General features: G+C 51.1%; 1 protein-coding gene across 1 annotated transcript in view; it reads left to right on the top strand.

The window, feature by feature from the left end:
• The first annotated feature begins 50 nt into the window (after positions 1-50).
• The window catches only part of NOL4L (nucleolar protein 4 like), a 47,737-nt gene continuing 25,381 nt past the window's right edge, over positions 51-22,406 (top strand). The window contains exons 1-4 of the mRNA XM_050907617.1: positions 51-71; positions 3,392-3,547; positions 7,305-7,416; positions 11,986-12,095. Coding sequence (XP_050763574.1) covers positions 51-71; positions 3,392-3,547; positions 7,305-7,416; positions 11,986-12,095 — 399 coding nt within the window. The remainder of the gene's footprint in view (positions 72-3,391; positions 3,548-7,304; positions 7,417-11,985; positions 12,096-22,406) is intronic.

The raw sequence follows: 22,406 nt of genomic DNA, 5'->3' as shown, positions 1-22,406 counted from the left end.
GAGAACAAAGATGCCGGGCAGGGGCTCGGCGGGCGGGCGCTGCCAGCGCCATGGCCGGTCCCACGCATGCGGTAGCGCTGCCCATCCTCCTGCCTCACCCCAGGGCATCTTCTCTGCCTGAAACGGCTCTGGCCTCCCGTTGCTCTTCACGGTGACGATGGCCACTGCTCCCCGGGCACGGGGCGGTGAGGCGACCCCGGCCCGAAACAGCCACCTCCCGGCACTGCTCCGGGCTATAAATAGAGCCCGGTTGCCCGAAAGCAGGAGGTGGTTGCGATGCGCAGCGGGGCGGCGGCGCAGGAGAGCGGGAGGTGGGGGAGCCGGGGGAGCCGAGGGCGCTGGGGGGTGGCGGGGGTCGGCGAGATGGAGCAGGGGGAGACGGAGGGCAGAGGAGGTGCGGGAGGGACCGAGGCACTGGGGCCATGCAGGAGGCTGGAGGGGGTGGCTGGAGGGGGCTGGCGCAGAGGGCAGGGGGACGTGGGGCTACAGGGGCTCGTGAGGAGGAGGCAAGCGGAGAAATGTGGGACTGGAGGAGATGGGGAAAACAAAGGGCGCTGGGGAGGAAAGAGATGTGATGGGAGACCTGGAGGAGAGGAGGGGAGAGGGGAGGGAGCGTTAGTGATGGCTGAGGAGGTGGGAGAAAGGGGGTCGAGACCTGCGGGACAGGGTACGTAGGGGTGGAAAAGGAGGAGAGACCAGGAAGGGGGAGAGACAAACTAATGCTGGGCAAATGTAGGGAAAAGGAGGATGCCTGTAAGGTGGCAAAGGGACTTCCTCTCCTCAGCACCTGAAATGCCGCCTGGTTCCCAGCGCTTATGCCAAGGCTGAGCTTTGCTCCTGAAATCTTTTACTCATTTTGGGGGCAGGTGACTTCCAAGAAAGCCCCAACACTGGGAGGGGGGTAAAGCATCCCTTATTCCCATCCTTCTTCCCAATGGAATTTTTATTGCTTTTTAAACCTAAGGGTTTTTAAGCTGTTCTGAGATATTATGGGCTCTGACTCATGCCTTGAATACTCGTGAGCAATACTGGGTGTGGAAGGAGGAACCAGAGGGGCGTGGGCCCTCTGAGAGGTAGTCTATAGCGTGTGTGTCCTCTTAAATCCTAGGTCAATGTTTGGTTATATTGCCAGATATAAACCTCTCTAATCCTAGAAGCACTGACTTGATACAGCGTCTTATATCCAGTGGCTTTGATACTGCTTGCATCTCACCTGCTTCCCAGAGCTAAATAATCGTCACGGGGAGAGAAGTCACAAGGCTGACGAGGGGATGGAGAGAGGCGAGGAGTCAGGGGAGGGTCACTGCAGGGAATGGGGTGTCAAGGAGGCGGCTCCGGCATCCGGCATCCAGCCGGGGTGGAGAGGAAGGCAGCGCTGGGTGAGCAGAGAGGCTGTAGCGATGCCCAGACCCTGAGGTTACCTTAACTGCATTCATTCTGAAACCAAGGAGGAAACAGGGAACCGCTGACCGTGCAGGGAGGAGGGTATTAGTTGGTTAGGACGGCCCTGGAAATAGCGATTTGCGTACGGGGTTGGTTAGAACCTTAATTTTGAGGGCTCTGCTTGTTGCATCTGACTGTGCTTTTCTCCTGATGCATTTTCCTTTGTCCTGTTTCTGTAATTATCCTCATTTCAACCCTGCTCTGAGGATTATTGGTCAGTAGGAAGCCTCCTAATGCCCGCTCCTCCTTGGCAGGGGAATACCCATGCCCTCGATTAAAGTGAAACTCCCCGAACGGTGACAGAAGAAATTAGATCTATATTCCTCAAAGACACTCCCTCGGGCGAAGTTTCCCGACCCCCACCACGGCAGCGCTGCCACCCTGCCCCTTGTGTTCGTTCTCAATATTCTCTTTGTTACAGCCACCTTTATGTGCGGCTCAGGGCTCCCCGGGGAAGGCAGAGGTGGTTTGTGTTGGAAAATCCTCGTGCCCGTGTCCCGGGTGAGCACACCGACCCGTCCCACTGCAGTCTGTGCCCAGTACAGGCAGTCTCTGTTCCGAAATTGGGATGAGGAGCCAACTTTAATAGGCAGCACTTTACATTAAAAGACTGCTTCCCCAAGATGTTGGGTAGTCTTTAGCAGAAGGCAGTCCTCTAAATGATTGATTTTTGAGAGTCCCTTGACTGGTGGCTTAAGAACAGCATTTATTCAATCTATAGACCATCTAAGATACGCAGAGCCCAACCACCAATAACAGCAAAAAATAAAGGTTAGGAGATTGGGTGTTCCCTTTGCATGCAGACCTCTGCCAGCCTCTGCCTGCGCTCACAGATGCATGAATGCACGTGAAAAAGATAGTTTGCAGGTCATTTAGATGTGCAGGTTGCCGCTCACCAGCCTGGTGTGTACCAGCTGGATGGCATCCATGCATACCTTTTGGAAAGCAGCAGAAAGGGACATAGTGTGTGTATATATATGTGCGTATATGCATATATAATATATATATTTTTGCATACATACAGCTGTCTATGCAACAATGGCATTTTTTCAAGGAGCAAGCTAAGCGACCTCCTGAAGCCTGGCCCTTTTTCGGTACTCCCTGCCATTGCAGTAGCCACCGACTACCTCCCATTAGCACTCCCCGCTCCGGTGCTTTGTGCCGGCGCGCCGTTAGCAGCTGCCGGGTACCAAAGGCTGCCTCCCCTTCCCGCGGCACACCCTGCCAGTGTGAGCTGACACTGTTGGTGCCAGTCAGCTCGGAGGAGCACTGCTCCCCACACTTCCCACTCCCACCAGTCTGTCACCACTGCCGTGTGGCAGAATTACTGCCTCCTGCTCTCCAGCACATCCTAACACACAAAGAGCTGTGCTGCTGCTGCCAGCGCTCAGCTGCTCTGCGTATGCGAGAGAGGGAGGGTGCCTTGGAAAGGTCAGTGCGGGGAAGCAGGGCGATTCTGTCTCCTTCCTTTAGGGGCTGTATCCTGGCATCACAGTGAAACCTTGTCCTGCCGGCTGATCCATATCCGCGGGGACTGCAGCCAGCGAGGGTGTCCCACATCGTAGGGCTTCCCAGGATGGTTTAGTACCATGTGCAGGTCCAAAGAGCTTCCCCTGCCTGTTCCCTGCCTAGCAAAATCATCCCAAATTATGAAAATTGAATTTCTTGATTGGTTGTGACTCCACTCTGGACTCTTCCCTTGTTTTTTTCCTGGCCCAATTTCACTGGCAGCTTTAGCAGCACAACAGCAGCAGCCGCCACTGCCCTGGCTACAGCAGGATCCTCCCTGGAGCACTGTTTAATTTATCCCCCGCATCCCCCATGCCCAAGGCAGCCCGGGGCTGGAGCACCGCGACTCTGCCCCCTCCAACCGCATTAGCCCCGGGCCGATCTCGTCACCCCTGTCACCCATCGCTGACACTAACTCAACTTGCCTGCACTGTTGTAGGGGGCAGATGGACTGTCGGAGCCCGAGGGCATCTCTCTGAAACGCGTGGCTGTGGTGGAAGATTTCTTTGACATCATATACTCGATGCATGTGGAGAGCTCGTCGGAGCCGGGCAAAGCACCCAAACATGCCGGGCAGAAGAAAACCTACCGAGCGGTGAGACTCCCCCTTCGTGTGCCCCGGGCAGCGAGGGGACAGGAGCGAAGGGGCAGAGGGGCCGTGGGAGCGTGCATCCCACGGGGATGGGGAGAGGGGTGGGAGGGCAGGTAGAAGTGGAGTCGCTGGCGGGAGGCAGAGGCGAAGGAGAGTCCTGTTTGCCTGTGCGGGGAGGCGTGAGAAAGGAGCCGTTTAAAGGCAGAGCAGCTGTGCTCGGGAGACGGGAAACGGGGCTGCAGCGGCAGCACAACGGTACGGCTGCCTGGAGAGGAAAGACCAAGTGAATCATACAAAGACAACTGTACATGTCTGGGGGGAAAAAAAAAGGAAAAGAGAAATGCTCGGTATTACTGATGGGCAAGGGGATGTTTGCCCAGTGTCCTGCACACTCTGCTCCGTGCCATCTGCCTCCCAGTCTCTGGCCAGAGGGAAATGTCTCACGTGGGCCTTGAAGGGCAGGAGCAGCCAGAAAGGGGGGACTGGGGCACGGCTGGAGCCCGCCCCGCTTCCCCAGCCGGGTGGATGCTCTCACCAGCCCATGGCTGGGCTTCCTCCGTTACAAAATGGAGGCAGGCACCGAGCTAAGTCTCGTCAGGTGCTCCATGGATGCTGAGAACCAGCTCTACCCATCCTGAAACCACTCTAGTTAGGTCAGGAATAATTTAGCTTGAAATGTGCTTCTCCAGGGAGCTTGCTGTTTCTCCTGACTCTGCACAGCCCTTCCACGCAAACATTTGGGCTCTCCTTTTACAAGAAGAGTTGAATTTACTGTCCAAAACCAAGCTACTCCCTTGAATCCCACAGCCCTAAGGACCAGGTCGCTTAGAGACAGAAGTGGCTGGCTGGCAGCTCGTGTCTCTGGTGTATACATCATCTTGGAGAGGTCTGTGCGGGCCGCCCTGGTCTCCGCGATGATGCCTGAGATTATGCAGGGCTCAGTCTGCTGCCAGAGCTGGCTCAGGGGTGGAGTCTGTCCTGCCTGTCCTGCCTGCAGATGTCCCTGGGTCCATCTGCGGCTGTTCGTGCTGGCAGTGCCGGAGGGGCAGCCCAGTGCCCTGCAGCCCCCTCCCCGTGCGCGACAGGACCCCCCGGGGAGCTGGGCTCTGTGCTCACAGCTCGTGGCACCGCTCAGCACCCTGCACGCTCAACTGCTGCCCCTGCGGCAGAGCGCGGGGCCGGGGGCCGGGGCACCCGCTGACCCTCCCCGGCCGGGGGCAGGTGACCTCTTTATAGTCCGGGGTGGGCAGCCCCACCAGCACGACCACAATTCAAAAACTTTCTGCCCATTTCCCCAGCAGACCACTCCGACCCTCCCCTAATTCCTTCAATTCAGCTCTCTGGAGGACTGATCTGTGCCCTGCACAGCCTCGGGGGAGCAGGCTGGATCCGTCTGTTTTCCCAGGCCTGCTCGCAGCAGTCAGAGAGCTTCACGCTCCACCCCTCCGTCTCCCTCTTGAGCTGAGATCATCACATTAGCAGCGTGTATCCCCTCCTGACCTGGCAGGACGCTGCTGGCTGGGCTGGCTGGCCTCGCTCATGCCCTGTCTCCCTGGAGCGCCTTTGCAGCTGGGTCTGGAAGGTGAAATGCTGCATAGCGCACCCCGCGCCGTGGCTCGGGTGCACAAAGGGACGCTGCTGGGCGGTCAGCTCGGGAGGGTTCAGTGCCCCCAGCCGTTTCTCTCCCTCTCCCTTTCCCCACCGTTTCTGATTAGAGGCACTGGAGAGTTTGCCCTTGTCCGTGACCTCCGGAGGGAGGCAATCAGAAAGGGAGTTGGGATGGGAGATAACTCATCAAGGAAGCTGTCTGCTCTGCAGAGCATCAAATCAGCTGAGAAATAACAACTGTATCACTAAAATTAGCTGAACATTTGCAGCAGAGACTATGGGCTTGCTGGAGCCAAAGAGGCAGGGAAACCGGGCTCAGCCCCGCGGGCAATGCGAAGGGGCAGTTCCCTGCCTGCACCACAATCCCACGTTTGCCGCCAGCAATTTTCAGGCCCCTAATTTCAGTGTTTCTCCGGGAGTCCCCACAGTGCTTGTGCATTGATCAGTGGCGCAAACAGAGGCAAAGGCTGAGCCGGGCAGCCGCTGGGTGACAGCGGAGCTCGGTGGGGCTGTAGGTAGGTAGGAGGAGAGTCCCATGAGGACCAGGCGCCGCATCCTCCATTTGAAGGGCTGGGACAAGGTCCCTGCCTGAACTTTCCACCCGGCTGGCATTAGCCTGTATGTAAAACCTCGGGCTCTGCTGCCGCTCAGTGGAGATAACCGCCTCTCCCTCCCACCGCCGCGCCGGGTCACCGCGCCGCTTTAGCCAGGGTCGAGCAAACCTTCTGCCCTCTGCCCCATTGCGCTGCCTCCGTAACGTTATTTTATTCCAGGCTGAAGCATCACCCTTTCCTGTAGGGTAGAAAAATGCTTGGAATTCAGGTATTTTTAATTTCTGTTAACAAAATCAGGCGGGAGGATGGTGCCCACTGGCCAGAGGAGGGGGATCAGGGCGTCCTGGGCTGCCCTCCTGGCTCGGCCCCCGTCACCAGCCGTCCCTCCCGAGGTGTCTGGTTGCAGCCCTGCTTCCCGTTCTGAGCCCCACTTCTGCCGGGCTCGCAGCCCTGAGGACTGGCACAAACAATTGAATTTCTGTCTGCTTTATGACCCCACTTGTAAGTGCTGTGACCCCTGCTGGGGTCACGGCCCCTGGTTTGGGAACCGCCGTGCTAGGACAAGTCACTTAGACCAAACAGGATGGGTGATTAACCGTAGGAACCAACCCCAAAGTAAGAGGTGGGCTCTCCACCTCTTAATGCCTTCCAATTAAGACCAGATGTCTTCCTGGAAGATGTTTTAGGCAAACCACAGGCTGCTGGGCTGCAGGAGGACCTGGGTGAAGTTCCCTGACTTGTGCTACACAGAAGGTCAGACGCCATGATTTGATGGTCTCTTACGGCCTTAAAGAAATCTACATTAAAATTGCCTCATTCGCTCTCCAAATAACCTAGTCTTGATCTTTAGAAATACTGTAAAATTGCTGCTGGCAGGGATTAATTGGAATAATAGGACTCTCTGATAGCCAGGCACCTTCTGTGGGTGCTTAGGTCTGGATATAGTGTTTAACTTCAAGCATCCAAGTTTTAAATATTTATCCTTAGCTTTTCCTCATCTGTAAAACACAAATATCCCACAAAGGTTCAGGAGACAATTCATTACTGTTTGTAAAAATGTTTTCAATTCCCTAGATAAAATATGTCACAGAAGTGCAAAGTATGATTAACAGTAATTGATTGTCATTGTGGGAAAAAGTGACCTGCCCTTACAAAAGATTAATGGATTCTTCAGGTTACTGGTGTGATGGTAATTAACAATGCAAACAGAGCCGACGAGACCTTACTTTCTCATTTGATTCTTACACGTTCGTGGCTTCGCTCTTCCCAGACTCCGAGGAGGAATGGAGAGGAGTTTCTGGGAAGGTATGGCTACGCAGGGAGTCCAAAGGTCTGTTTGTTTGCGTCTCGGTGCCTCTCTGACACACCAGTTACCCTCCCAAAATGTTCCTCCATCAACAGCTCCTCCGGAGGGAGGGATACAGGGCTCCCAGGACCGGGCTGAAGGGCACGGTGTGTTGCTGCGAGTTGTTGATGTTCTTGGATCGGCGGAGCAGGCGAGATGGGAGGGTGCCCGTGGTCTCCCACGCCCTCCGCCCGGCTCTCCGTTAGGCATTCTCCCTCGCCCAGGACATACAGCCGTCTCGTTGTTTTCCCAGATTGCAGAGACCTATGCTTTTCTCCCGAGAGAAGCTGTGACCAGGTTCCTGATGAGCTGCACCGAGTGCCAGAAGCGGATGCATTTCAACTCGAACGGACTGGAGCCCAAAGGTAAAGGCAAATGAATTCTGCCAGCAGAGCTGACACGGCATTTCGTACCAGCATGGTATCGCTGAGAGCTGTCAGGATACTGCCCCATCGATGAGATACTTCTTAACCTAATGGTTTTCCTAACCTGTGTTATTTTTCATGCACTTTTATAGCCAAGCTGAAAGAATTGCTTAAATCTGGTTTGTCTGTCACTGTTTTCAGCTTAGAGAGCAGAAGCAGTCTAGCTTTCTTTCTGAGCTTCCCCAGAGCGTCCGTACAAAGCCTGGGTCAAAAATATTGCAGATACGTCTGCGATCAACCCGTAATCGTATGCGGGTGGAAACTTCGATTTCTGAAAAAATGTGACCTGAAGTTTTTCCTTTAAACTATTAATTTTGTAATGAAAGACACTGAATATGTCTGAATAACTGAAGTTTCTGATAAAGAAGTAATTTGCAGAAATTAATAGATACGCATGTCATGATCCAATTTTTGATAACGGAAAGTGTTTTGGTAATCAAAGTTATATTATGCCTATGTATACAACCCATTAGCGTGGCCATTGTGGTGGTTGGCTCATTATGGTTCTTTTGTAAACGGAACCAATCTGCAGCTCCTAGGCCTAAAAGATATGTGGTGCATAAGGTGGGACCAGGTTTTCTTCCAGAGAGAATGGTTACAGTTGATGTTTGTGTGTTTTTTTCTGAATTACAAACTTGTTTTCATGATCGAGTGCAAAGCGTCAAACTGACTCTGAGAGGTTTCACCCAACAAAATTGCTTCTTTAAAAAAATGTAAGGAAACTGCAGAGAGTCTATTTGAAAACTGTTAGGGCAAGCAGGCTCATTTGGCAGCTCTTATCAAGTAGAGAAGCAGAATTAAATGAACAAAGGACCCAACAATAGAAAATTTCTAGTATTAAATACCGATTTCCGACTGTTTACTGCTAGGAGCAGAGCTACGGACAGCCCAGAGGTTCCGTTTAAGTGGATTATGTGTGCCAGCTATCCAAAGCTAGTGACTGAAATGCTTTGTACTTGTTACATTTTTTAGAAACTCTCCCAAATAATCCTATGTGACATTTATTAGCCCGAGCTCCATTACCGCAGCACTTCCCACTCTGCCGGCCAAGGGCCCGATCCCTCTTTCCAATTAGGTCAAGAGAAGTTTTGGCCTTTGGCCTCACTGGGAGCAAACCTGACCTTTACACTGATTGCGCCGCATCCATCACGGGTGACATTCCAAGTACTGCGGCTGCAGCAGTCGGCTCAGTGGACGGGAAGGGCGATGGGATGAGTCAGGCCAACAAGGATGTCGCCTGTTGGCTTGACCCGAACCAGGACACTTGACTAAACGCCTGGCTCTAGCCGAGCTCTCTGCCCCGGAGCCCGGGATCCCTTTTCAGGAGGCAGCTGATGAAAAGGGTCATTGTTCCTTCAGGGGCTCCCTCCTGCCCACCCACCATCCCCGCGTCTCCCGTGCCTCTCCCAGTGGCACGGCACCCGTCCCGGCTCAGGGGCAGCTCAGAGAACACCGGGTGCTGAGCATCCTCCCCAGAGCGGTCCTAGCTGTGGAAACCATGATCAGGGCTGAGATCTGGCTGTCCTGAGCAAATTTAGAAATTAATGTCAACTGTCAGTTATTTTCATAAAGCTTTCCTCCGTAGCAGTTCTCTTAAAAATAAATCAAACAGGAAACCAAAGGATCCTGCGTGTAAAAAGTCCTGCTTCTTACCCACCAGGAATGGAGGGACAGAAGTGCCTTTCTGCTCTGCATAGTACCTAAATAGTGACTGAGTACCTGTGAAAATGCATAGAGTAGATTAGATAAGGTAGCTTTTACTGGGGAAGAGTGTCTGATTTCACTAATACATATTCAGGAATTTATCAGGAGCAAATCACCTAAAAAAACATTGGAGTCATAGAAGAATTACCTAGGTGTATGCGCATGCATACACACATACAGGCATATATAGGTAAAATTTAACTCAGTAAGATGAAACGATTTGAGTCATTCCCATCTCTTCCTACTTCTCTTGTCCATTAAACAAATCTCAACACATTTCATTTGTGATCACAAAAATCCCTAATTAAACATATCTGACATCAAACCCTGCAGGGCACCCACATAATTCATAAAAGCAAATTGTCTTGCTCATGGGAAACTTTGAACATCACTGGACTTCACTGTGATCTCTTTACACTGTTACTAAATTAGGACTAATTCCAGTGGAGTTATACAAGTGTGGAATTAGGATCGAAACCATTTTACTTTATACCGTTCTGCCTGTTCCATCTGTATGTCCAACACATGGGGCATGTGATATTGATAACTTTTTGAAAAATGAGCTAAAGGATTCCAGTAGCCCCCTCTTGTGACGTGGGATACGAGGGTTGTTCCTGTGGAGTCCCCCAGGCCTTTTAAAACAAAGGTTTTCTTTCTTTTCCAGTTAGCTTAAAAAAGAAAAAAGGTTTTGGTTTCTGAGGCTCAAGGTCTTATCTGTTGCAATTGCACAAATTCACAGTAAATTTGTGGCTGCTAATGGGGTTATTCCAGATTTACATCAGGATGGTTTCAGGCAGAATCTAAGCACCAAAGATCACCTACCTCCCTCTTCCTGCCCATGCGAGGATGCTGAGCTGCTTCTGTTGAGCCTCATTCATTTCTGCAGCGCTAAACTATTAAGCGGGGGATGGCAGGAGAGCAACATATCATCCTCAGAGGTCTGAAAGACTCACCTCATCCACGCCACAAGGAAGGAGCAGCTCTATCTTTGTTACTCTTAGCAAGTGCTTTCCTAAACTCTTCTTACAGACTCAAATATTGATGACCCCAGCTGGCCTGGGTAGGTGGCAGATTTTGTTCCTGGGAGCTGTTTCCCCTTTCACCGCAGAACCAGACTGTGGGAAGCACCCCTTGCACTGGGATTTTAACATCTTTTCATCACAAAGTAACATCCTTGCACAATAGAATAATGGGTTATTTTGGGTGCTTAATATATAGAGACATAGAAGTGCTCTTAATGAATCTGTAGGTTGAGGCATGACAGAGACCACTGACATACAGCCGTGAGAAAAGAAGGGAGGAATTAGTTTACAAGGTTCCTAAAAGGTTTGCACCTTCATATTTGAGCGAGCTGATGGCCTGAGTAGCTCTGGCCACCCTTTCCTGCATCCGCAGGCAGGAATGCTTCGGGGTGAATTAGATGGACCTGGAAAAAAAACACTGTATTTCCATGGACCCAGTTAGCATCTTGGTACAGAAGATTTGCAAAAACCTGTGTGACGTTTAAGTCAGTTACAGAGAGTTTTTGGGTCAGGTCGTGTCTTAATCAGACATGATAGATCTGGTATTTCCAGAGGTGTGAAGCGTCTTCGGGTCTGCTGAGTTTCACTGGGATTTTTTTATATTCAGCATTTCTGAAAAGCAGGCCTATTATGTTTGGGTTGATGGGTTTTCTAAGGTGCTGTAAAACATTTTGTGAAGGCTCTTTTTCAAGGGGCTTTGTCAGAGGTGCCTGTGAAACCAGTGACCCCAGAAAATGCAAGCCAGCCAGGGAGATTCAGAGACAGGAATGGAAACCTCCCACCATCGGTTCACCTTCAGCTCCTGGAAATCCTTCTTCCTCGTCTGTTGTTGCTTAAGCTCCCTTTCCAGTGGACACCACACATCCCTTCAGAGTGCGCTGGAAGGCTGGATTAATTGTCCACACTTGCATCTGCCTGTACCGAGGGCAAAGAAATCTTCCTTTTAGCCAGCAGCCATCCCTGTGGGAAACGGCAACTTTCCTCTTGAACAAACCCGTTGCACGAGCCTGTAAATTCAGTGTTAGAATAGATAATTCTAGCGGTCTTCATGTCCTATGTGGAGAGCTCGCAAGCTCCACAGCGATGATGGCAGAGCTGATAAATCTTTGAGAATTCAGAAAAATCATTGAGAATTTGCTTTATGGGGACTCTTCTGGTCTGGCTAGACAAAATGATCTGCAGGAGCAGTCTGAATCTCGAGTGATCTCTAGAGCTCAATATGATGCAGCCAGAGGAATCAATAGGAACAATTTAAATTAAAGATCTTTAAAATTAAGTTTGTGTTTTAATGAGGATGTTAAAAATAATCTTCATCACCAGATAGAGATACTTAATAAGTTGCCTTAATGTTAACTCCTACCTGAGGGAATCCCAGCAAAATTGGCAAGACTTTGCAATGCTAAAGCAAGCTGCAAATATATTCTTGTTCATCAACCTCTGCATAAATCCCATTTGCATGGAAGTACTTCTGAGGCATCGGCAAGACTCGGTTTCTTCCTCTGCTACATTCTAGTTTGGTAGACTGAAAAATTATATATTATGTGTAGTCTTTTCCGCAGGTGACAGCAACGCTTTTTTTTTTTTTTTTCAAACCAACATCTGTTCTGTAATTATGTTCTTGGTGGGGTCGTGTTCTTATAGGAACCTTAGCTCAGCGGGCACCAGCTCTCGCTAGGGATCTGAAGTGCTTCTGAATACATATGTTTAACGATTATGAGAACACATCATAGGTTTGTGCTTCCACGTCCCTCTATCTGAATAAAGTTTTTCCTCTGTTCTTCAGAGAGCGAACCACCTTCCTCTTTGGTTTCTGGGATCATTGACTACAACATGCCCCTCACCTCTACTTACCTGAAGCAAATGAAGCTGCGGGTAATGAACTCCCAGGAACAGGTGAGTCGCGCTCGGGGCGCCGGGCAGTGCGAGGTGCAGAGCGGGCTTCTGCCCGGGCTGAAGGGCTGAGGGGAGGGACTGGCGCTTGGCACATCGATTTTTGGAGGATGCTTTTGGAAATGGCCGGTTTGTCCAGGCGGGTCAGGCTCTGACCAAGTACAGCGAGTGTTGGTGCCTGGAAGCTGGGAGGGCAGCGTGCCTCTGATCTTCTGGCTCAGAGAAAGCAAACAGGGCTACTTCAGAGTCGTGTCAGTGGAGAGGAGCAGAGATGGCGTTAATGCAGTTATTGCTTATAACAGTCTGCTTGTCCTTTCGATGCACAGTTCTTCTAAGAAATTGTCTTGAAAATAAATATGGCAAATAGGAATTTGTTTCTTTACCTCCTCCTAATTGCCTGGGAGCTTTAGCAGACGCGGTCTGAAACCCAGACCTTGCTTCGGTTGCTCCGGTGCTCTCTTAAACTGATTGGCAACTTGAGGAAGTTCAACCGCAGCCACTGCACCCGCGTGTCAAAGTGGGAGAAGGCTCAGTTGTTTGATGAGAGTGTTAAGCCACTGGATTTTGAGTTGGGAATGGATGGGGCAGACTGCCACAGGATTATACCCAGGCTGTGCAATTTGCTGAAGTTCTGCAGCTGTAGAATTAGCTATGGGAACCTCTGTGCACCATGGAAACAGTCTATAAAAAGAAAAGTATGTTTTACTTGCTCCCCACAATCTGCACTGGAAGCCAGTGCTGGATTTTCTTTCCAGCACACTGAAACCTGAATCTGATCTCATACGTTACTGCCAGTTGCAAGAAGTGAAAGACTTTGCATTGTGCAGTGGTGGAAAACATCGCTGATAGCTTGAACTGTGAAGTTGCACCCAATGGGTACTTTTATCTAGTGGCACCCTAAAGGGACATTGGTTAGAGCATCCATTGCCAGGGTGTAAGATGCCAGATGTGGGTTTGCTGTCAGGATCTGGAGAGATACTGAGCTCCTCCATCGCTTCAGCAGTAAAACCTTCTTGCTGGAGGACAAAATGGCATCTGACAGGAAGCACTTCTGTGTTTTGGAGCTTTTTTCCTTTGCGCATGTTGGACGCTTGAGTGGGTTTAAGGTTTTGTTTGCAATAGGTGATGTTATAGCTTTTGAAACGTGAAAGGCTGCGATGTGCCCGGTTTTGCGCTCGGGTCGGGTCGGGTCGGGACTATGGACAGCTCCGGGGGCGGCTGGGCTGGGCTGCGCTGGCGACACGGGGTGGATGGATGTGCCGCTTCGTGGCATCTGATGGCTGCTTCAGGACCATTTTTGGATAAATAGGATCGAAAGCTGCCATTTTCCAGCCGCCTTTGGCTTGTGCAAAGTGTTTGCTGGGTCTCGGTGCGACTCCTAGCAGAGAGGCGTTGAGATTGCAGACCCCACTGTTATCCGTACCATTGGCTACCAACCTGTTCTTCACCAAGGTTAAGGACTCAGAAGGCCATGAAGGCTAACTGTGCTTTTCAGCATTTGGGGCGGTTCTTTCAAGTTAAGTTTGATGTATACAAAAGGACGGTCTGAGAAGTTTGTCTAGTTACCATTTATGCATTTTCTACCAATTCCTCTCGGCTCCGAAGCTCAGTTCAAGAGAAATGTTTTGAAGCTTCATGACACTCCTGTACCCAGTTTCTACAGGTAGAAAACTGGATTTGCAGTTTGATCTTATTTCCATAATAAAAAACACCCCAGAAGCTGGCAGGCTTTAGTACTGAATCTTGAGTTTTGAAGCTGCACGCTTAGGGATGCTTGTTTTGAGAACTTTGGTTGCTAGTTTAGAGATTTGAGAAGTTTATACCCTGAATTTTGGTTTAGTAGTTTGCGCTGGAGCTATCACTAGATAGATAGATATAACGTGCTGCTAACACAAATACTCTTGAAGCTCGCTAAGATCGGAATAGAAGCATATGTCATACGGGAACAAAAAAGGGACCAGCTGAGGCAACCAGCAGTTGTTGGTTTAGATCATAAATCAAACGGTGTGATGTTATTCCCTGCCTCTAAAGTTTTTCTTTTCCTGAGCTCTCATCGGTATGTTGTGGTGCAGCTTTCTAAGCTTTTCAAGCCGTAGCAGCCAAGGGAAAAACCTATTCGGAAGAAGTAAAGTTTGCCATTCAGTGTGTTACTGAAACTGATTCCTGAGAGCAAAATAACAAAAGATCAGTCTTATTACTCAGACTTCTGAAGCATTAAAGCTTTGCATCAGATCTGGAGGTAACGACAGTTTGGAGAGGATACAGGTGGTTGGACCCTGTGGAGAAAATCCAGTGGGACTTGGGTGCCCTCCGTTCCGAGATACGGGACACTCCCCGACTTCCCCTGAGGAAGCAAGTGCCACGCTCCTAAGGCAGCTGTGGCTGTACCTGAGCTGCTAACACTGAAGTCTATGTGAAGAAAATGTGTGTAATAATACCAACACCAGGCTTCAGTTCCCTCCGCCAAGCATTCCCCTGCTATTTTCTTCCTTCTTCATACTTTGCACTTGCAACACGGCAGTACCATCCTTTTTTCCTGGAGGATCCTGGCAGTCTTTGTGGAGCGCAGGCTGTGAACCACGGGCTGCTGCTCTCCCTCTCCGCAGGGAGGGAGCTTTAGGGTTAGGGAGTTGCAGCTGTTGGGGTTCCAGGGGTTTACAAACTGCAAAGGCCTCTAAAGATGATAGAAATAATTCTGGCTTTGCTACAAAGGCAAAATGGGAAGAAAACACAACCTGCTTTTAAAGTTTGCACTACACGAATATACGCTGCATGGTTTTTATACATCAACATTTACAAAACGATATTGGTTCCTCTCTAGCTCAGCTTTGCTGCCATGCCACCTTACTGCCTTGCACTCCCTAACATTTGATGGTGATAATAGAAATAAATTAAGCAACGGACTTGTGTTCCACTTAGCTTTTGCCAAAAGCAATTATTTGTATGGAGCAGCACCAGGAGGAACCTGCTTCACTTGGGGTAACAATGAATGAATTTATGCCAAAGTGGCCTTTTAACTTCATTATTCAGGAAAAAAAAGTGTGCATGTAACTGTAATTTATTAGGGCTGCTAAGCACATCAGTATTAGGGCAACGGTGTCTCCAGAAGGAAGCACAGCCAGAAGAACCTTAGAGAAAGCATTTTATCTCCGCTTAGGGACAAAAAACAGTCAGGAGAGGAGCTCTTTACATGGTTGCTCACAAAATGAAGAGTTTCTGCAGAATATATTTCAGTGTATTTCTTAGAGTCAGTACATTTATTCTGGCATGATGGAAAACAACTGTGACCCATGTTGCTTAAATTGAGTTCCCTAGAACATGCAGGAGCTTCTGGGGTGTGCGTCTTCCTTCGTTCCCATTTTATACCAATTCTCACATGTGTGAGAAAAATCAGGCCCCTTACCCTTTCCACGGAGTGCCGAATTAGCCACATTTCAGGGTATCTACTGAGGCATTAAAGCATCTCTGAACTTCTGACCTTCCCAATCTAGCAGCAAAAAGGAATGAAAAGAAGATATTTGATATTTATCTATAATGATCCTTCCACCTCATTTTCAAACGCTAAGTATTAGCATTTTTAAATGATTAGTTATTTGAGTTTATTGCGGTCATTTTGCAGACAATCTTTTCTGTCTTATTCAAACTCAGCCTTGGATTTATTTTTCATGCGAATGCTGTTGGGCATGATTTCCACTGGTGGAATATGAAGATTTTAAAAGAACAATTCCCAGCACTGAAATGCCAGGCTCACTCTCTGCTCTGGAGATGTTCCTGCTACCTTGGCAGATACAGTCCAGGGCCGAGTAACCAGGTTTAAATGATGATACAGAAACATTTTCAAAGGTTGCTTCAATGACTGCTGACAGAAGGTCACGCAATCAGTGAATGGCAGGAGCTGCTCTTGGGTGGGAAATAACACAAGCGCTTTTCTTGTTGCTATGGCTTTGCTACACTGACTTGTAAGTGTTTGAGAGGGACAGAGCCTTGTCCTGCGCCGTCACACACTCCATCCATCCAGTAATTTCCTTGTAAACCTGGAGTGTGTGATGGTGCGTGGATGTGAAGTCATTTTCAAAAGATGATTTCAAGCAACGTTTTAACCTGAACAGCAGGGTAATCCTGAAAGAGGGGATGGAGGGGTTGAAATCCCACACATGTACAGGGAGCTGGCTTCATCTAATGCTGGTGAGGATCGAGCCTCCTCTGCAGGATTTGGGAGCTCGTGGAGCCTCGTGACCAGAGGCTGGTGTGCAATCTTAAGTCCTCCTCCTTCCACTCTCCGTTCTCCCTGGTCCACCCCTTACTGTGCTTGCTCACTTCAGTGTCTCAGAAGGCTCCGGTATTACCAGAACAGCTAAGATGCATCTTCCCCTGGCAGCTTGCTTGCTTCCTTCTGCTTTGGATCCATCCCCAGGCTAATCCTGGGGGTGCAGACCTGGCACAGGGGAGGCAGCAGAGGCAGGGAGGGGAGTGAGCGGCTGCAGAAGAGGGCACGCTAGATGTTCATTTTCAGTCTTGAAGTTCACTAGTGAGAATTGCAGACATCTCATTTCACGTAGCCCAGAGACCAGAACCAAATCTGGCAGAGCTGGCAGCTGCTGTGCAAGATCCGGGACCTGGATTTATCTGTTCGAGTGCTTAGTGAAGGGATCCCGAAGAAACGCTGTATGTGTTCATAGATGGGCAGAAGCATGCAGTCAGTATTTGGAAGGAAGTGGGATGATGCGTTTGCATCACATGAGGATGATAAGGTACTTCCCAGTCCATTAAAGAGGGTGTTAAACATCTCCAAGAGGGTGCTAAACACCTCCAGGAATAAATACCTCTAAATCAACTTGACGAGATAACTCTCATTGAAGAGGCCTTTCCTTGGCTTAGAAAGATCTTTGTTCCCTGATGTTGATTTTTGAGACACTTTGGAGCACTAGAGAAGTTCCCTAAACGCACCGTTACACACAGAAGAAAAGGGAATATTGGCCGTACACGCAGGGAGGCACCGTGACCATAGCTGTTTGAAGTACAGATTTGATCCAGGCGATGAAGGCTTGCTGGCAGACCTGCACCAGCAAAGCCCTCTAGTGGGGATGGAGCTTCTGCGGGCGGGGGGGCTTGGGCTCGGGCTGGCAAACTGACCTTCTGCCCTAAGAGACAGACTTTGTCCCGGCAAAGCCAGGGAGGCAGGTCCGGCCGTCGTAACAGCGTTCTTCACTAGCAAAGATAGTTTAGCAAAACTTTCATCCTTGGCCTTAATGGCTCATGAGATGCAGGAGGTCAGATGATCAGACCATTTAGCCTGGTTTCAGACTGGTGTGAATGGCTTGCTTTCAGTGAAGGTCAGCTCATTTTTGTTATTGGAATTAACTCTGACGTTCCCAGCTAGTAAAAACTTCAGAGCGTTTATTTCCCATTGTGTAGGTCTTTCAGTGTTTTTCCCAGCATAGCTGCATTACAGGTGAGCTTTGTGGTTGTTCAATGCAACGCTCAATGCAAGCAAACAATTTGAGACCCCGGCTTGGGCTGGCCGGGATGAATCCTGCCACTGCAGCTTTTGTCTTCAAATGAGGTGTGATGCCAAGGCCCTGACTCTTCACAGTTTTGGGGAAAATCATGTTATTTTCTGTAAGAAAGGAGGTGGCATTGCCCGATTCCAGTGATGCTAGGCACGGTTCATCCTCCTGAACTGCTGGGGTGTATTTAGTTGCTGCGTACGACTGGTCCGGTCCGTTTTCCTCACTGGTAGCTGTGCACCGGTGGAGAGAAGCTGGTCCCTTTCCCACTCCCCGTTCCCTTCCTTGTGATGTTGTGCAGCTTAACTAAGGTCCTGGAGAAGCGGCTGGGGGATGTTTAGAAGTTCCTCTCACTCTCGGTGGAGCTGTGGTTGTCATGCTAGTGAGGGCTGGGTCGGATCAAGCAGGAGCAGGGCATGGCAGAGGAGGTGTGAGCCGGGCAGTAGGAGCCTGCAGCGGGAGCACCTGGGAGGAAGGACGGGTCGGTGGCACTTGGCTGGGGAGCGTGGAGTCCCCTGGGCTGGTGACAGTGACTCCCCGGAGCTCAGCACTGCACGGACGTGGCCGTCGGGTCCCGCACAGGCTGGCTCGTGGAAAGCCCGTGTGGGTTCCCTGCTCACTCCGGAGCAGGGCTCTTCTGCACTGGGGCTGATCCACCCGTGGTTAATTAGGACTGATTGCCCTCCGTCGCGCACACCTACCCCCTGGTGCACGGTGTCCAGCGGCACAGTCCGAGTAGCCTGCTAAAGCCGAGCTGCTTGAGCCTGTTTCTTGGAACGCTGAATGAGTACGGCCAGAAACTGCATTATCTTTCTTCAATTCATCATTTCTTCCAAGTACCTCCCGTATTTGGTGAGGAGAGATGCTGCCCATTCCCTGTGCGGTAACCAACATCAAAGGCAGCTGTTCCCAGTAGAACTGGAAACAAAGTTTTGGTTCAGGTCCTGTAAAGTGAGGCTAGGAAACATTCCCAGGGGAAAATGTAAAGACCTGTACCGCATGCTGATGAAAGCATTTAACATCCATGGAATAGTCGCATGGATCCAGTTAAATTTGTCCTGTACCTGTGGAAAGCTTTGCACGGTAAGGTTTTCTGCATCGTCTCCCAAGCTCGGGTGCTGACGTGCTGTGTGTTGACTTTGATCAAGTCACACAAATGGCTGTTTCTTAATTGCCTTCTCCCTTTAAAAAGGGGATAATACCTTAGAGAGACTTCTGAGGTCTCGCTCACTAATAAAGCTCTTCAAGAGCTTGGATGGCAACTACTTTGAGAGCGCGAACTATTATTAATGATTTCCGTTATTATAGAAGATGAAGCTGTGTGGTTCAGCTTTTTAACCTTGAATCGTGTACTTGCTTTTGTTTCCGCTGCTGTTAAACCTGCGCAGGCAGGCTTGCACCTTGCCTGGTTGCACAGACTCCTAGGACCCACATCGTGAGCCTTGTGTGCGCAAAATGGGGGTGTGTACCTCTGAGGAGTCAGTTTTACTCACAAAGATGGATTCTGAAACAGGCGGTATGGCTTGAGAATGGCCAAAAATGGGTTTAGTGGTAGTTCTGTTTATGTTGTCTCGATTCTGATTTGGGTGGCCAAGAGATAAGCTGTGAGGGTTGTCCTCAATGCGTAACGCAATGCAGACGTTCCTGCCGGGGCTGTGGGTTCAGGCTTTGGCAAGAAATGTTCGGGGATATTTGACCGCGATTGACCCATCCCTTCAAACACCCATTCCCTGTACTCCAGAGGAAGGCAAATTCCATCCACAGAAACAACTCCTTTCCCGCTCCTTTACTTGGCAGCGACTGGTGTACCCTGTGAAGTACAGAGCTGTATTTCCTTTCCATCTCTTGGTCTTGGCTCCTGGGGAAAAAAACCCTTTTATTCATGCATATGCCAGATGCTAACAACTGCTGCTTTTACAGAAGGAGTGACCAAGATGAAGTGGGAGTACAGCTCTCAGCCCACAACAAATCTGGTCTATAATAAATTTTCCCAAATCTTTACTGTCCTTTTTTTCCTGACTCTGCTCTGGATGCCAGATAAGTTAAAATATGTTGTTGATAAAAGCTGCGTATCGCCCTCATGCCATGTGACTGGGGCTCTCCTTCAGCAGCTCTGCAGCCACGCTGCCCCTCTTGCCCCCCTTCCCTTACTGCCCTCGCCCCTGAGATATTCCCATTTTAATGCTTATTACCCAGTAGGGTTTGGTGGTCACGGAGGGCCCAGTGCAGGAGGTCCCATTTGTTATTTAACCTACTTTTCAGAGGCACAAGAACATCAAGTGACTCGCACAAGGTCGCCCATGAGTCAGTGACTCCTCTGGCATGATGGCCGGATCCTGCCGTCCTGCAGTCCCCTGCTCTCACCACTAGATCACTGCGCCCACACTCCTCAACAGCACAACTATTCAATTAAGCTCCTACAAAGCGCCGTAAATGTAGTTTATTCCTGGGTTTGACAGCAGCCCTGCTATTCTTGCGGAGCCTTGCCTTAGGAAATTACGACAGACGGGGTCAGGGCATCGTTAGCGATGCCCTTGGAAGCGTCACTGCCTGGTACGCGGGCAGGCTGTGCGGTGCAGGGCCATTACAGCCAGGGCACGGCTCTGCTCAGGACCTGCGGCTCCGGCTCTGGTGGCATCCGACGGGACCCTGTCCGGGCAAGCACAGCCTGACGCGGAGCCCCAGGTTTTTGGCACGGGCAGATCTGTGTCCGTGGGAAGGGGTTTGCAGGGACCAGAAGTAATGAACACATTGCGAGGAGAGAGGAAAGGAAGCGACTTATAAATAATATATTTGATGTGTATTATATATATAATATAGTAACAGTAGTACTGGTTTGTTGTGGTGTGGGTTTTTTTTAACGTGTAATCTCGTAAGGCACTTACCCCTGTTCCTGACAACTTGATAAATTATTATTACCAATTCTATATCTAATTGCCAGTTACTTCCCCCTAGATAATTTGAATCCGAAAAATACCCACTAGAAAGGAGCTCGGTGTGCCATTTCCCAAAGCTTCCCTAGCTGTTTCTGGAGGCAGCCCCTCTTCCGCCGGTGAGCCCCACTTCTGCCAGCCTCGTGACCCCGCGCGCTGGCACAAACAATTGCATTTCTGTCGGGCTCATGACCCCACTTGTAACGGCGGTGACCCCCCTTGGGGTCAGGACCCCTCCCCTGCATGGGGAGAAGCTCCTGCCCAGCAGCTATTGCTGAATTGCTGTTCCTCCCTCGCTCCCTGTGTGGACGCGGCTGTTCGGCACTAAGTTTGCCGATGTGAAATTTAGGTTAATCCATTTCCAAAGTGGATTAACGTAACCCACACAAAGGCACTTAGTATAAAATAAGAGTGTCCACATGGTGAGGCAGCACAGAATAGTGACTGTGCTTCAAACTCGCACCCTGGCTGGTTTGCGTCCCCTGCGAGCTCTCCAAACAGAGGGGCAGGCGCCTCGCTCGCAGGGGGACATGCTCTCCTAAATGGCTTTAAGCCGGTCTAGCTCGAAGCCGAAGGGAGCGCAAGGAGTAAACAAAGCCCAGCAATGGGAAGGGGTTAAAAGCCCGCTCCACTGAGGTCCACGGCAAGTCTCCTGTTCACCTTAAATGGTCAGGATTTTATTTTAGCTTCAGGGAGGAGCAGCAGCCATTGAGCTGGAAGTGAGCGCAGAGCAGGCCCCCGGGGCTGGGGGCTCGCAGCCCGCTGCCCTCCCGGCCGGCCGCTTCCTGCGGGAGCGCGGGAGGCCCCTGGGGCTCAGCTCTCGCCCTTCAGCCTCTGGCTCCATAGATCAGCCTGGAGGAGATGGAAACGCAATACCGAGCGATACCCATTTTCACCTCCGGCCTTGGATCTTCCTCAGCCGCCCCTCCTCCCTTGCATGCTTTCCCTGGCAGTGAAGTGGTTAACGCCGGAGTAGAAAACATCATAATTGGACATCCGCACTAACAAGCCATAGACACGAATGTGGCAGTTCCCATCCTCGGCTCTGGCACCGGCCTACCGTAGGCTCCGCCGCTGAATCCGTTACACTTGGTTTATTTCGTAAAAATTTCGTTCGTAACCATCAAACAGCGAGAGACGCGTGAGGGGCTGGGGAGGGGGATGCCGAGACGCTGGCGCCCATCGCGGCAATCCCCAACCGGGCGGGAGGTCACCGACCCGCTGCCCTCGGGACTCTGCCTGGGAGCGGGTACCATCCTGGGGGATGCCAGGACACCACGTGCTGCCCGCCCGGAGCCGGGTCGCAGCATCCCCATCCCTCCCGGGGACCTGGCGGCACGGTGCCCTGCACAGGGCTCTGCTGGGGGCATGGCCGAGCTCGGTGGGCAGCCTTGCTGTCAAGGAGCTGCCCCGAAGAGCCGCTGATTCAACAACAGCCGAGAGCCAACGTTCAGACAGAGGCTGCAGTGTCGAGTGATGCTGCTGCTGGCAGAGTAGGGTCCTCTCCTGCTCCCACGGTGCGATAGGGAGAATCATCTGAAACAAAAGGATTCAGCAGAGGAGGCAGCGCGGGGCCTGGGCACCGCAGCACCCACCGAGCGCAGGGGAAGGGGGGCTGCGGGGCACCCACCCCGCTCCCCGGGGACTCGCTGCCGGGATCCCGTAACTTGCGCCCCGCGGCACGGCCGAACCCCGGCAGCTGCCCGACCCGGAGCTCCCGGGGCCGGGCTGAGCCGGGCGTCCCCGGGTGGGCTGCGGGTCACCGGACCGTGCCGCGCCGGGTGTCGCCGGGCAGGTTGCAGCCCACCCCCCCCCCCCCGCCCCGTGCTGTGCCGAGCTGAGGGTCCCCGGATGGGTTGCAGCCCCCCCGGACC

Source organism: Gymnogyps californianus, chromosome 17, assembly GCF_018139145.2.
Source record: "Gymnogyps californianus isolate 813 chromosome 17, ASM1813914v2, whole genome shotgun sequence".
In the NCBI taxonomy this organism is placed as follows: domain Eukaryota; kingdom Metazoa; phylum Chordata; class Aves; order Accipitriformes; family Cathartidae; genus Gymnogyps; species Gymnogyps californianus.
The sequence above is the reverse complement of the archived record's forward strand: the minus strand, read 5'-3'. Positions and strand labels throughout refer to the sequence as shown.